We start from the raw sequence: 13070 nt of genomic DNA on the forward strand, positions 1-13070 counted from the left end.
GTTCCAGACTGTAGCGCCTAGAATCGCACGGCCACCCCGGCCGGCTAACGAGACTCAATACATCCATTGTCACCATATTGGGCTAATGTCTACGTACTTTTGGTATGATGACGTATTTTATTGCAGTAGGTAGATGAGAAGCAGGCAGTGTAATACAACTTTCCAGAGTGTGCGCTTCTCGAATGATTCGTTCAGCAAGACTATTTTAAGCAATGAAAGTGGTTCATCTACAGGGTTTGAACAAAAACGTGAAAACATTACGAGAAATGGATTCTCGAGCATAAATGCAGGTGCTAGTGAAGCCTGCCGGTGGAGCTGCTGTATTTCACCACAAAATTCACCTGTGTAATATTCTCAACCCGTCCCAAGTGTCAGTGGTGGTCAGAACAGTGTTCTGTGTAGTTGTGAATGTGTTCTGTCGGAGCTAAGTGAATACGAGCGTGGGCAAATTTTTGGTGGCGTATAATGGGTGCTTCCGCAACCAAGGTAGCCGAAATTTTTCATGAGTTACTATACTGAAGATTTATACAGAGTACAGGGAAAGAGGAAAACATAATCTGCTAAGTTATAATGAGGACGAAAGTGTGTGACTGTCATCGAAAGGGCGGTGACAAAGAATAAGAGGACGACAGCTGTAAAAGTCACTGCAGAACTGAATGTTGCACTCGTGTCTCATGTCAGCACCAAAACAACACGAAAGGACCTCTAGAAGCAGGTAGTTTCAGGGTGAGCTGGAATTCCAAAACAATTCGTCAGGGATGTAAATGGCCATAACAGAAAAAAAGGTGCTGAAGCTATAAAAACCGCTACCATAGACAATGGAAGAAAGTAATCTATTCGGACAGGTCTCGTTTTACGCTGTTTCTAACTTTCTGCCGAGACTGAAATATGGCGGAGGGTTCGGTGATAATTTTGGCTGTCATATCGTGCTATTCCATGGCCCCCATGGTTACTCTGCAAAGTTACATTATTTCCAAGGATTATCTGACCGTTTTGAATGATCAGGCCAATCTCATGGTACGATGTTTGTTCTCTATCGATTATGTTGTGTTCCAAGACGCCAGGCTATTCACACAGCTCGCATCGTCACGGGTATGAGCTGCCACATCTCCCCTTTCCACCACAGGCGTCAGATCTCGATATTATCAGCTGTTCAACGGTATGTGAAACCTTATGGGACTTAACTGCTAAGGTCATCAGTCCATAAGCTTACACACTACTTAATCTAAATTATCCTAAGGACAAACACACACACACCCATGCCCGAATGAGGACTCGAACCTCTGCCGGGACCATCGATATTATCGAGCCTCTGTGGTCTGCTTTGGAGAGAAGCGTGTGTGATCAATATCCAGTGTCCTCATCGTTACTTGAACTTGTCGCAGTTTTGTAAGAAGGATGATATAAGAGTTCCTTGAAAACTGTACCATTCCGAGACGATTGGAAACTGTGTTGAAAGCAAATGTGTTTCCTAGACCTATTAGGCATGGTAATGTGCTGAGTTTTTGGTGTTTCCACATTTATATCCGACCCTTGTATTAATTACTGTGTTAAGAGACTAATGCTGAGTGACTTTAAATATTTACGTTGTTGTTGTTGTGGTCTTCAGTCCTGAGACTGGTTTGATGCAGCTCTCCATGCTACCCTATCCTCTGCAAGCTTCTTCATCTCCCAGTACTTACTGCAACCTACATCCTTCTGAATCTGCTTAGTGTATTCATCTCTTGGTCTCACTCTACGATTTTTACCCTCCACGTTGTCCTCCAACGCTAAATTTGTGATCCCTTGGTGCCTCAGAACATGTCGTACCAGCCAGTTCCTTCTTCTTGTCAAGTTGTGCCACAAACTCCTCTTCTCCCCAATTCTATTCAATACCTCCTCATTAGTTATGTGATCTACCCATCTAATCTTCAGCAGTATTCTGTAGCACCACATTTCGAAAGCTTCTATTCTCTTCTTGTCCAAATTTTTTATCGTCCATGTTTCATTTCCATACATGGCTACACTCCAAACATATACTTTCAGAAACGACTTCCTGACACCTAAATCTATGCTCGATGTTAACAAATTTCTCTTCTTCAGAAACGCTTTCCTTGCCATTGCCAATCTACATTTTATATCTTCTCTACTTCGACCATCGTCAGATATTTTGCTCCTCAAGTATCAAAACTCCTTTACTACTTTAAGTGTCTCATTTCCTAATCTAATTCCCTCAGCATTACCAGACTTAATTCGATTACATTCCATTATCCTCGTTTTGCTATTGTTGATGTTCATCTTATATCCTCCTTTCAAGACACTGTCCATTCCGTTCAACTGATCTTTCAAGTCCTCTGCTGTCTCTGACAGAATTACAATGTCATCGGCGAACCTCAAAGTTTTTATTTCTTCTCCATGGATTTTAATACCTACTCCGAATTTTTCTTTTGTTTCCTTTACTGCTTGCTCAATATACAGACTGAATAACATCGGGGAGAGGCTACAACCCTGTCTCACTCCCTTCCCAACGACTGCTTCCCTTTCATGCCCCTCGACTTTTATAACAGCCATATGGTTTCTCTACAAATTGTAAATAGCCTTTCGCTCCCTGTATTTTACCCCTACCACCTTCAGTATTTGAAAGAGAGTATTCCAGTCAACATTGTCTAAGTCTACAAATGCTAGAAATGTAGGTTTGCCTTTCCTAAATCTTTCTTCTAAGATAAGTCGTAAGGTCAGTATTGCCTCACGTGTTCCAACATTTCTACGGAATCCAAACTGATCTTCGCCGAGGTCGGCTTCTACCAGTTTTTCCATTCATCTGTAAAGAATTCGCGTTAGTATTTTGCAGCTGTGACTTATTAAACTAATAGTTCGGTAATTTTCACATGTGTCAACACCTGGTTTCTTTGGGAACGAAGAAAACACTGCTCGATAGTAAAGAAAATACCATAACGGACGGAAGTGGTGTTTTAGAAAGTAAATTGCAGGGTTACGGGCGAAAATATTTAAAATATTCGCTCGTCGTTCCAGAGGCAACCGTGTAATACTGACACAAAATGTCTCAGACGCGTCAGCCAAGACTACTGAACAGGAGATCTTCGAAGCAGGCAAGCCACACTGAGCGGCCGTGAGGGCCAAAGTTACTCTAATTCCGGACAATGCGACCTCCGTGTCTCAGTTGGGCAGACAAAGCGCTTTAATCAACAGGCTGAGGAGTGAGGTGGGGAGTGCTCGTAGCGCGGGCAGGCGTGATTGATGCGCAGAGCGAGCGCCGGGTCTGCGGTTAGCGCTCCCAGGCGTCTAAGGGAACCATTTGTCAAAGACGAGGTTAATGTCGCGCTAGGGACTGACGCCTGTCGCCCGACCCCTGCTGGCCTGTGCGGACGGAGCGCGGTGGCGAACAGGACGCGATAATCCACACAAAGAGGGCGCGCGTTTAAACTCGCCACGTAAAAGACCAAGCGGAGCAGGCTGTCCGTCATACCGTGCCGGGTCGTTAGGCCGTAGTGCTTGGCGACCAACTTACATTCACTGCCATTCTCGGTAGACTGGCAGGAAACCTTCTAAACCGACTGTGCTATGGAAAGGGAGCTTTAAGATATAAACTAGGGCTGAATTTTCGCTAAACAAAAAGGGCTGGAATTCAATGGCATCATGCCACAAGATGGAAAGAGGTTTGATTCAGATCTTTTCATATGCAGTTTATAATGGAAACATATTTAGTGACAGACAAAATTTCATCAATGCTTTCCTTTACTTTTGGTATAAAAGTTTTTAGGCAGATGAAATTGTCATATCTATATGTTGCATGGTGTTGGTAGTGTGACGTATACTGGTGTGGTACGACATAATCGTCGAACCTTGAATCATCTTATCACTCCATCATTTTTGACGATGTTGTTCCTGTTGTTGCAGTCTTCACTCCGAAGATTGCACGCTAGTCCATCGTATCCAAGTCTCTTCATCTCCGCACATTTACTACAACTATCCTTTTCAACCTATACACGGTATACTCCCTCTGCAATTCCCAGCTCTCATTTCCCACATATCCTCTATTACAAAATTGATGGTGTCCTGTTGCCTAAGCATTCCTGATGCGTAAGACTGCGTCCTATAACTTTTATCTTTTATGTTTCAGAGAATTCATGAAAGTTGGTTACGTTAGAGTAATTTATTAATTTGCTACCAGTTTCGGTCATTGACATCTGGAACGCATAATTGTCTACTGCAAGTCACATGTCAGTCAAGCATTAACCGTCAGTTTCACGAGTAATAATACAGAAGAATAATACTGAAGTAGTTTTCTGTTGTGTGTGCGTAAGGAAGGTTGGTGATGTGGGAAAAGTATTACTCTTTTGTATTATTACTCATGAAACGGCCGGTAATGCGATTTTATGGGTCAACATAACTGACAGGTGACTTGCAGGAGTCAGTTTTTCGTGCCAGATGCTGGCCATCTGCACCATAAATTTACTTTCCCCCGGCTCAGTTTTCTACCTGCTTGGTAGCCCAGTGGCGAAATGCCGCATTACGGATCCAAAAGTGTTAGGTTCGATTCCTGGTCATTCTTAGGATTTTGAGCTATCACTTACTACTGCTTTCACCTCTGGGATTGTGTGCCGAGGGGCACCGTGGCTCGGAGTCCAAGTTAAACTATAGATGGCCCTGTAACCCTGTGGGTAAGTTCGAAGGTGGAAGAAAGGGAATGACATACCTCCTCCAGTTGTATGCCTAGTAAAGAGTTGTGGTGTTCACACCAATCTTCCGGTTGATGACAGATTTACCTTTCCCTTTACCTTACCGTACCAGTTATCGACCCATTCATTCCACGCATTCAATCTTCAGCATTCCTCTGTTACAACACATTTCATTACTCTTATTCTAGTCTTGTGTGAAATACGTATCACAGAAGTTTCACTTCTGTACCATGCTACGCTCCATAGAAACATCCTCAGAAAATTCTTTCTAACATTAAATTTATATTCTATATGAACGTATTCTCTTCTTCAGAAATGTTTTTCTTGTTACTGCAAGTTTGCATTTTACATTCTGCCTACTTCGACCACTATCAATTGCTTTGCTGCCCAAATAACAGAACTCAGGTACTACTTTATAGTGCATCATTTTCTAATTCAGTTGCCGCAGCATCTACTGATTTAATTAGACTGCATTCCATTACCCTTGTTTTGTTGATGTTCTTCTTACGAGGGCTGTTCGGGAAGTAAGGGCTAATCGGCAGCGAAATGGAAATCACAGTGAAAATCCGATGACACTTTGCACGTATGTGTTGGGCATTGTCTCTAGTATGGCTGTCGACTGCATCACATCAGTATTTTCAGTACTGAGAGCACAGTAAGCCGTAAAGATGCGTAGAACAACTGTGTCACCCGCCAAGTATGAGGACCTGGTGAGAGATTTTTCCTGATGTCATACAGCCCACATAAACTACTGTCATGCGTTTCCTGCTTCATGACAATTCTTGGCCGCACTCCACAGGGGCAATGGAGGTGCACGTGCAGCGTTTTCCATGGGAAGTATGTGATCGCCCACAATACAGCACGTAATTGGCTCCCTATTGGTTCCAGCTCCGCTTGCTATAACAGCTGGCTATGACGGCAACACTTTGGCACAGACAACGAGATGCAGACCAGCGCATAGAACTGGCGGAAACGACTTGAGGCTGCATTCTATGACGATGGCTTTGGAAAGTTGGTACAACGCTACTACACATTTCTAAGTCAGAGCGGCGACTATGTAGAGAAACAGCTGGCAGGTGAAACATTTTTGATTTCCCACAGTGCATTCATGTCTTATTCTCATAATATCTACGCGAGATACACAGTGCTGGCAGCAGAATAGTCTGTAATCCTCAATGAGTTCTCTACATTTATCCAACAGGGTTCCGCAAGAACAACGTCGTGTTTCTTCCAAAGCTTCAGTAGTAATTACACGGACACTGAATAAGAAAGTCGATTTTTTCTTTCAATGTTCACCAGTCGTAAGCGATTTATGTCCCTAGCCTCAGCCCACGAAACTGTGGCAACTTTCCGCTCGTGACACGTCTTTGAGTCTTTCCATTTTACTACCTAAAGGACAAGTGGAGATTAAGCACAACTTGCTTCCTCAGATCAATTTCAGTGACTAAAATTATGACTCACTTGAGTTCGCCGAGAATTCGGTTAAAGCCTCGTAAAGGCTATCCCACCCCTTACGATTCTAACAGCCGGTCTCTGATGTCGTTCACTGACTCTATTCATGTTCCTGATAAGGACTTCAAACTCTGGAACGATGCTCTCTAATATTACTGACATTATCATGTTATATGTAATATCCTTTAAAAAGTGAAATGTACAGTCTTATAATCCTTAAATTAAATGTAAGTTTTCATTTTAAGTGTTCATCCCATTTCATTTACTTCTTAGTATTGCCCCTAAAGGTTTATACGGTGTCACATTCACCCGATATTGATAATTAGTCATGTAGTAAGATGCTAATCTTTTCTCTCTCTTCACTGCAGACCTTATCCTGCACTTATGTATATAAGAGGATGTAGCGTCTCAGTCTAAAATTATTTCAAATACATTAGAGGAAAGAGGATAAAAGTTATATCTATCACCGTGTGTCTGCTACGCCAGAGATCCTGTAATTTTATTATTTCATAATTTTACTCGCTGACTCTGATCTGAGGAAAGAAAGTTTACTTAATCTTCACTTGTTCTTGAGATAATGAAATTGAAAGACGCGAAGTGTTGTTACAAGCAGAAAGTCACCACTGGTTCGTATGTTGAGGCTAGGGACAATAAATCGTTTGCGATTGGTGAGCGTTTCCGTGTAATTACAACTGATTTTTGAGCACGTCCCAGAGCAAATCTTTTAGTGGTGCACTAAAAGGAATCTTATTCTAATATGCTATCCTCCATTCAACATTTCTTTTACTACTGTCACTAGAATTTTAGTAACTTGTATCTCCGTGGGCGTAGCGATTTATTTGGTTCGTTCGCGTTCACCAATAAGAATTTCATGTACGCACTGCTTATGTATTCAGAAAATAGGAATTAATAGAAAAAGAGATAGCAATTTTAGAAAGGGCACTGTCATTCATTAAATCAAATGGAAATTTCCATACGATTGTCAATGGCGATACTTTCCTGTAGACTATAGAAGCGCAAGTGAACACTCTCATCATGCCATTGACTCTGATAAATCATTTATGTATGTTGAGAACTTTACAGGTTCTGTTATACTTCACTGGGGGGCGTCGTGATGTTACTTTCGCTTCTGTTCAACATCCACAGTCCATTATACCGTACTGCGTTCTTCGTATGAATAAATCCGCTCTAGCTGTACTTCAATAATCCGTTATTTGAATAAAATCTTACCCGAATTTCAGGATTAAATCCAATCTTAAGCGCTTGATTGTGTACGAAAAAGTCGTACCAGTCGTGTAAAAAGTGCAGCAAATTTATCAAGTAGCATGTTAGATCCAGTGATCATTATCGTCGTCATCATCATCATCATTTAAGACTGATTATGCCTTTCAACGATCAGTCTGGAGCATAGTCCCCCTTATAAAATTCCTCCATGATCCCCCATTTAGTGCAGCACTGGTGCCTCTTCTGATGTTAAGCCTATTACTTCAAAATCATTCTTAACGAATCCAGGTACCTTCTCCTTGGTCTACCCCGACTCCTCCTACCCTCTACTGCCGAACCCATGAGTCTCTTGGGTAACCTTGCTTCTCCCATGCGTGTAACATGACCCCACCATCTAAGCCTGTTCGCCCTGACTGCTACATCTATAGAGTTGATTCCCCGTTTTTCTTTGATTTCCTCATTGTGGACGCCCTCCTGCCTTTGTTCCCATCTATTAGTACCTGCAATCATCCTAGCTACTTTCATATCTATAACCTCAACCTTATTGATAAGATAACCTGATTCCACCCAGCTTTCGCTCCCATACAACAAAGTTGGTCGAAAGATTGAACGGTGCACAGATAACTTAGTCTTGGTACTGACTTCCTTCTTGCAGAAGAGACTAGATCGTAGCTGAGCGCTCACTGCCTTAGCTTTGCTACACCTCGCTTCAAGTTCTTTCATTATGTTGCCATCCTGTGAGAATATGCGTCCTAAGTACTTGAAACCGTCCACCTGTTCTAGGAGGAACAAAGTTAGAACAGGTGGACGGTTTCAAGTACTTAGGACGCATATTCTCACAGGATGGCAACATAGTGAAAGAACTGGAAGCGTGGTGTAGCAAAGCTAACGCAATGAGCACTCAGCTACGATCTAGTCTCTTCTGCAACAAGGAAGTCAGTACCAAGACTAAGTTATGTGTGCACCGTTCAATCTTTCGACCAACTTTGTTGTATGGGAGCGATCCAATGCTACTTGATAAATTTGATGGATTTTTTACATGACTGGTACGACTTTCCCGTACGCAGTCAAGCGGATGACGATGGTATTTAACCCTGAAACGCAAGTCGTGTATACAATTTTATCCAAATAAAGCATTAGTCAAATACAAATGGAGCGGATTTATTCATGACCCGCAAAGAGTGTGTTTGGTTCGGTTAGCCAGAAAGTCATCGAGCCAGCCGCATACCTGGGCCCATAGTCCGTATGAGGTCACCGCGCTTATTATTGGACGAAGCGGTGGAGTGTTTTGTAGGGGAGATCAGAGTTCAGGAGGGAAGCGGTGGGTGGGGAGGGCGGAGCGGCCGCGGCGGCTGGCCCGTCCAGTAGGGGCCGCCGCTGGCTGGAGCAACTTACTGTATAACTTACTGAACGCGGTGTAGAACTCGTTGATGTCGAGCCGGCCGTCCTTGCTGGCGTCGTCGAAGTGCAGCATGTCGCCCAGGCTGCAGCCCTTGGACAGCTGGCTCAGCTGCTCCTTGGCCGCCATCTGCAGCAATGTGCCGTGCCCAACAGTGACAACCTGCTCCGCTCTCACCTGCGACTCGTCTGACGAGACGTTACCGGTGTCAGCAACAGAAACTAGCGGAGTGAGCTGCGGGTGATTGGTGGGAAGCACAAGTCATGTCCCGAGAGCCGCAGTTGCTGTCTGTATACCGCAGGGCTTAATGTGTCTCAATATGTACTGCAGAATCACCATTTACTGCAGGATTCACAAGTGGAGCAATTCACTGCCGATGTTTATTTCCTTTGTGACACTTGTTACCTAAAAATTGATATAACGCATTTTTTGGTGCGTGACGTTTCGCCTCCTACTGCGGGAGACACCATCAGAGACAGTGTAGAAGTAAGTAGTACATTGTCGGACATAAACTGCTTTAAAATCCGAATCAGTGTACTTGCTTAGCTAGCGGAAACAGCCGAACTACTTATTCATTATTGCGCAGAGGTCGAGTTATGACGTCATAGGATCGCCAAGTTGCGCCGTCGTATTTTATGAAACAGAGGACTTTCGGATCATGGCGCCAAGTAAATTAAACAGCGCGAATACTCTTGCCGTACATGCTCAGTGCACTATCTCTCTCGCGTCGGCGTCAAGTGTAACAGAATTCCTATCGATACATAATATCAAATACATTTCATCATCCTCGACAAAGTAACATAATGCGGCTAGCATTCACACAGCTCTCTACTCATATCTTTTCCCTCTCATTTCGAAGATGGGACGGCACCAAAGAAGTTCATATCTACTTCATCATTATTGACAGAAAGACGCAATTCCGTCATTATTCGCGCCGTAATGATTAAGAAAATAATGTGCCGTACTTATCTGTAAAATTTAAAGAAGTGCATACTCGGAACCTATTCTGAAGCTCAGATAAATAGTAAACCAACAATAACGTAATTTAAAGACAACTTTTGCGTCTTTTGTACTTTGTTATTCGAGAAAGTTCTTTTATGTTACCAGAGTCCCATCCACAGCGGTCCGAAGCAATGATAGTAAATTTGTAATATTGCTCGTCCTACACAGTAGGCGACATGGTTCATGATTACATAATTTTATGTGGTACTGTAGCAAAAGCAAAAGACAAAGAACTGGCAATTACAGTCAAGCAAACCGAGCAAGGTGGCGCAGTGGTTAGCACACTGGACTCGCATTCGGGAGGACGACGGTTCAGTCCTGCGTCCGGCCATCCGGATTTAGGTTTTCCGTGATTTCCCTAAATCGCTTCAGGCAAATGCCGGGATGGTTCCTTTGAAAGGGCACGACCGAGTTCCTTCCCCGTCCATCCCTAACCCGGTGAGACCGATGACCTCGTTGTTTGGTCTCTTACCCCAAGACAACCCGACCAACCAACAGTCAAGCAAAAAAAACAAATATTTAATAAAATGTTATATTAATAACATGAATGAGCTGGAGTAGTAGTAAGGCATCGGACACGGGGGTTCAGATCCTCGTCCCGTGTGCCAAATTTAGGTTTGATTGCTTTCCACAGGCGCTTAAGGCAAACGTTTCGTTAAAGGGTCTATGTTCCCACTCCGAGCTGTAATACACTCCTGGAAACTGAAATAAGAACACCGTGAATTCATTGTCCCAGGAAGGGGAAACTTTATTGACACATTCCTGGGGTCAGATACATCACATGATCACACTGACAGAACCACAGGCACATAGACACAGGCAACAGAGCATGCACAATGTCGGCACTAGTACAGTGTATATCCACCTTTCGCAGCAATGCAGGCTGCTATTCTCCCATGGAGACGATCGTAGAGATGCTGGATGTAGTCCTGTGGAACGGCTTGCCATGCCATTTCCACCTGGCGCCTCAGTTGGACCAGCGTTCGTGCTGGACGTGCAGACCGCGTGAGACGACGCTTCATCCAGTCCCAAACATGCTCAATGGGGGACAGATCCGGAGATCTCGCTGGCCAGGGTAGTTGACTTACACCTTCTAGAGCACGTTGGGTGGCACGGGATACATGCGGACGTGCATTGTCCTGTTGGAACAGCAAGTTCCCTTGCCGGTCTAGGAATGGTAGAACGATGGGTTCGATGACGGTTTGGATGTACCGTGCACTATTCAGTGTCCCCTCGACGATCACCAGTGGTGTACGGCCAGTGTAGGAGATCGCTCCCCACACCATGATGCCGGGTGTTGGCCCTGTGTGCCTCGGTCGTATGCAGTCCTGATTGTGGCGCTCACCTGCACAGCGCCAAACACGCATACGACCATCATTGGCACCAAGGCAGAAGGCTGAAGACGACACGTCTCCATTCGTCCCTCCATTCACGCCTGTCGCGACACCACTGGTGGCGGGCTGCACGATGTTTGGGCGTGAGCGGAAGACGGCCTAACGGTGTGCGGGACCGTAGCCCAGCTTCATGGAGACGGTTGCGAATGGTCCTCGCCGATACCCCAGGAGCAACAGTGTCCCTAATTTGCTGGGAAGTGGCGGTGCGGTCCCCTACGGCACTGCGTAGGATCCTACGGTCTTGGCGTGCATCCGTGCGTCGCTGCGGTCCGGTCGCAGGTCTACGGGCACGTGCACCTTCCGCCGACCACTGGCGACAACATCGATGTACTGTGGAGACCTCACGCCCCACGTGTTGAGCAATTCGGCGGTACGTCCACCCGGCCTCCCGCATGCCCACCATACGCCCTCGCTCAAAGTCCGTCAACTGCACATACGGTTCACGTCCACGCTGTCGCGGCATGCTACCAGTGTTAAAGACTGCGATGGAGCTCCGTATGCCACGGCAAACTGGCTGACACTGACGGCGGCGGTGCACAAATGCTGCGCAGCTAGCGCCATTCGACGGCCAACAGCGCGGTTCCTGGTGTGTCCGCTGTGCCGTGCGTGTGATCGTTGCTTGTACAGCCCTCTCGCAGTGTCCGGAGCAAGTATGGTGGGTCTGACACACCGGTGTCAATGTGTTCTTTTTTCCATTTCCAGGAGTGTACATCTATGTCGCGGCGTTACGCCTACGAGGTTGACAACACATCATGCGTTCCAGCACTGAAGGTTGCCCGATTGTTAAACTTCTCACCGTAAAGCAGATTTCCTGGTGTCACAGTACGTGGCCTTAGCAGCGCTGCCCTAGGTCACGCGTCGTGGGAACGTACTTGCTTCTGCGGTCCACGTGGCCGAAAATAAATACCAAGAAATCCCGCCACTGGACAGTATTTAGGATGTCACATGGTCGACCATCAGCAGTTCACTCCGAGCAAGGACTCCAGTTCGCGAACATCAAACTCTATGCCGACGCCGACGCCTCCGTCTCCGCTACCGCCTCCGACAAGCCGCCGCCGCTACGAACGAAACCCTGGGTCGCTGCTACGCCGCCGACGGACTTGCATTCGTGGTTGTTGATGCTGTAATCCTTTGCTTTTATTGTTCTTGTAGATTGACTGAATAGACTGCACGAAGGGAACTTTAACTCATTGCATAAACGGAAGAACTTAAACCTCTGGTTGAACTCCATGCGTAAACGGTATAACTGAAGTTGTTTGTTGGTTTTTAACTCCGCGCCAAGATGGAAGAACTTAAAGCTTTAGTTGAACTTTGCTTTAAGACGTTCTCAGCGAGACTTAGCTGTGTGACAAATTTGTTTCCTAAACTGCAACCTCCAGCCGGTGACTTTCAAACTTGTAAATCTGGTGAGGATTACCTGACGTTGTCAGCTGTGTTGGAGGCGATCTCAGAATCTACACACGGATGTTCTTCTCATTACAGAATCTTCGTCGGTGACGTAGCACAAAAGTTACGGAAAATTCTACTTTAAACCAACATAAAGGCACTCAGATTCAAAGTAAACATACCTTACAGAGATGACACGCCATGAAAACGGTGTTGTGTGACTTTGCAGAACGTGTAGAGTACCGTATAACAAAGTATCTTCAATGATCAGCTGACGTGTGTTTCACAACCATTTGTAACTATTATGCTGTTCGCACAGCAGTTTTCTTACAGCATGACCGAGTGATGGTACTACGAAATGTCGTCTCTGTAAGGTTTTTTACTTTATATTTGCATGCATTTTATGTTGGTTTGAGTTAGAATTCTCCATGATTGTACCATTATCTACACTGCATTCATGTTCAATCTATGTCAACAGTTTACGAAATGGATTGGCTTCGTACAAATTTTTCCTGTACAAATGATCAGAATACT

At 44.9% G+C, this 13070-nt stretch overlaps 1 protein-coding gene across 1 annotated transcript in view; it reads right to left on the reverse strand.

Moving 5' to 3' along the window:
• Positions 1-13070, reverse strand: part of LOC126482112 (follistatin-related protein 5-like) — a 505334-nt gene that overhangs the window by 66213 nt on the left and 426051 nt on the right. Inside the window, exon 7 of the mRNA XM_050106091.1 lies at positions 8751-8883. Coding sequence (XP_049962048.1) covers positions 8751-8883 — 133 coding nt within the window. The remainder of the gene's footprint in view (positions 1-8750; positions 8884-13070) is intronic.

The sequence above is a fragment of the Schistocerca serialis genome, chromosome 1 (assembly GCF_023864345.2).
Source record: "Schistocerca serialis cubense isolate TAMUIC-IGC-003099 chromosome 1, iqSchSeri2.2, whole genome shotgun sequence".
NCBI lineage: Eukaryota > Metazoa > Arthropoda > Insecta > Orthoptera > Acrididae > Schistocerca > Schistocerca serialis.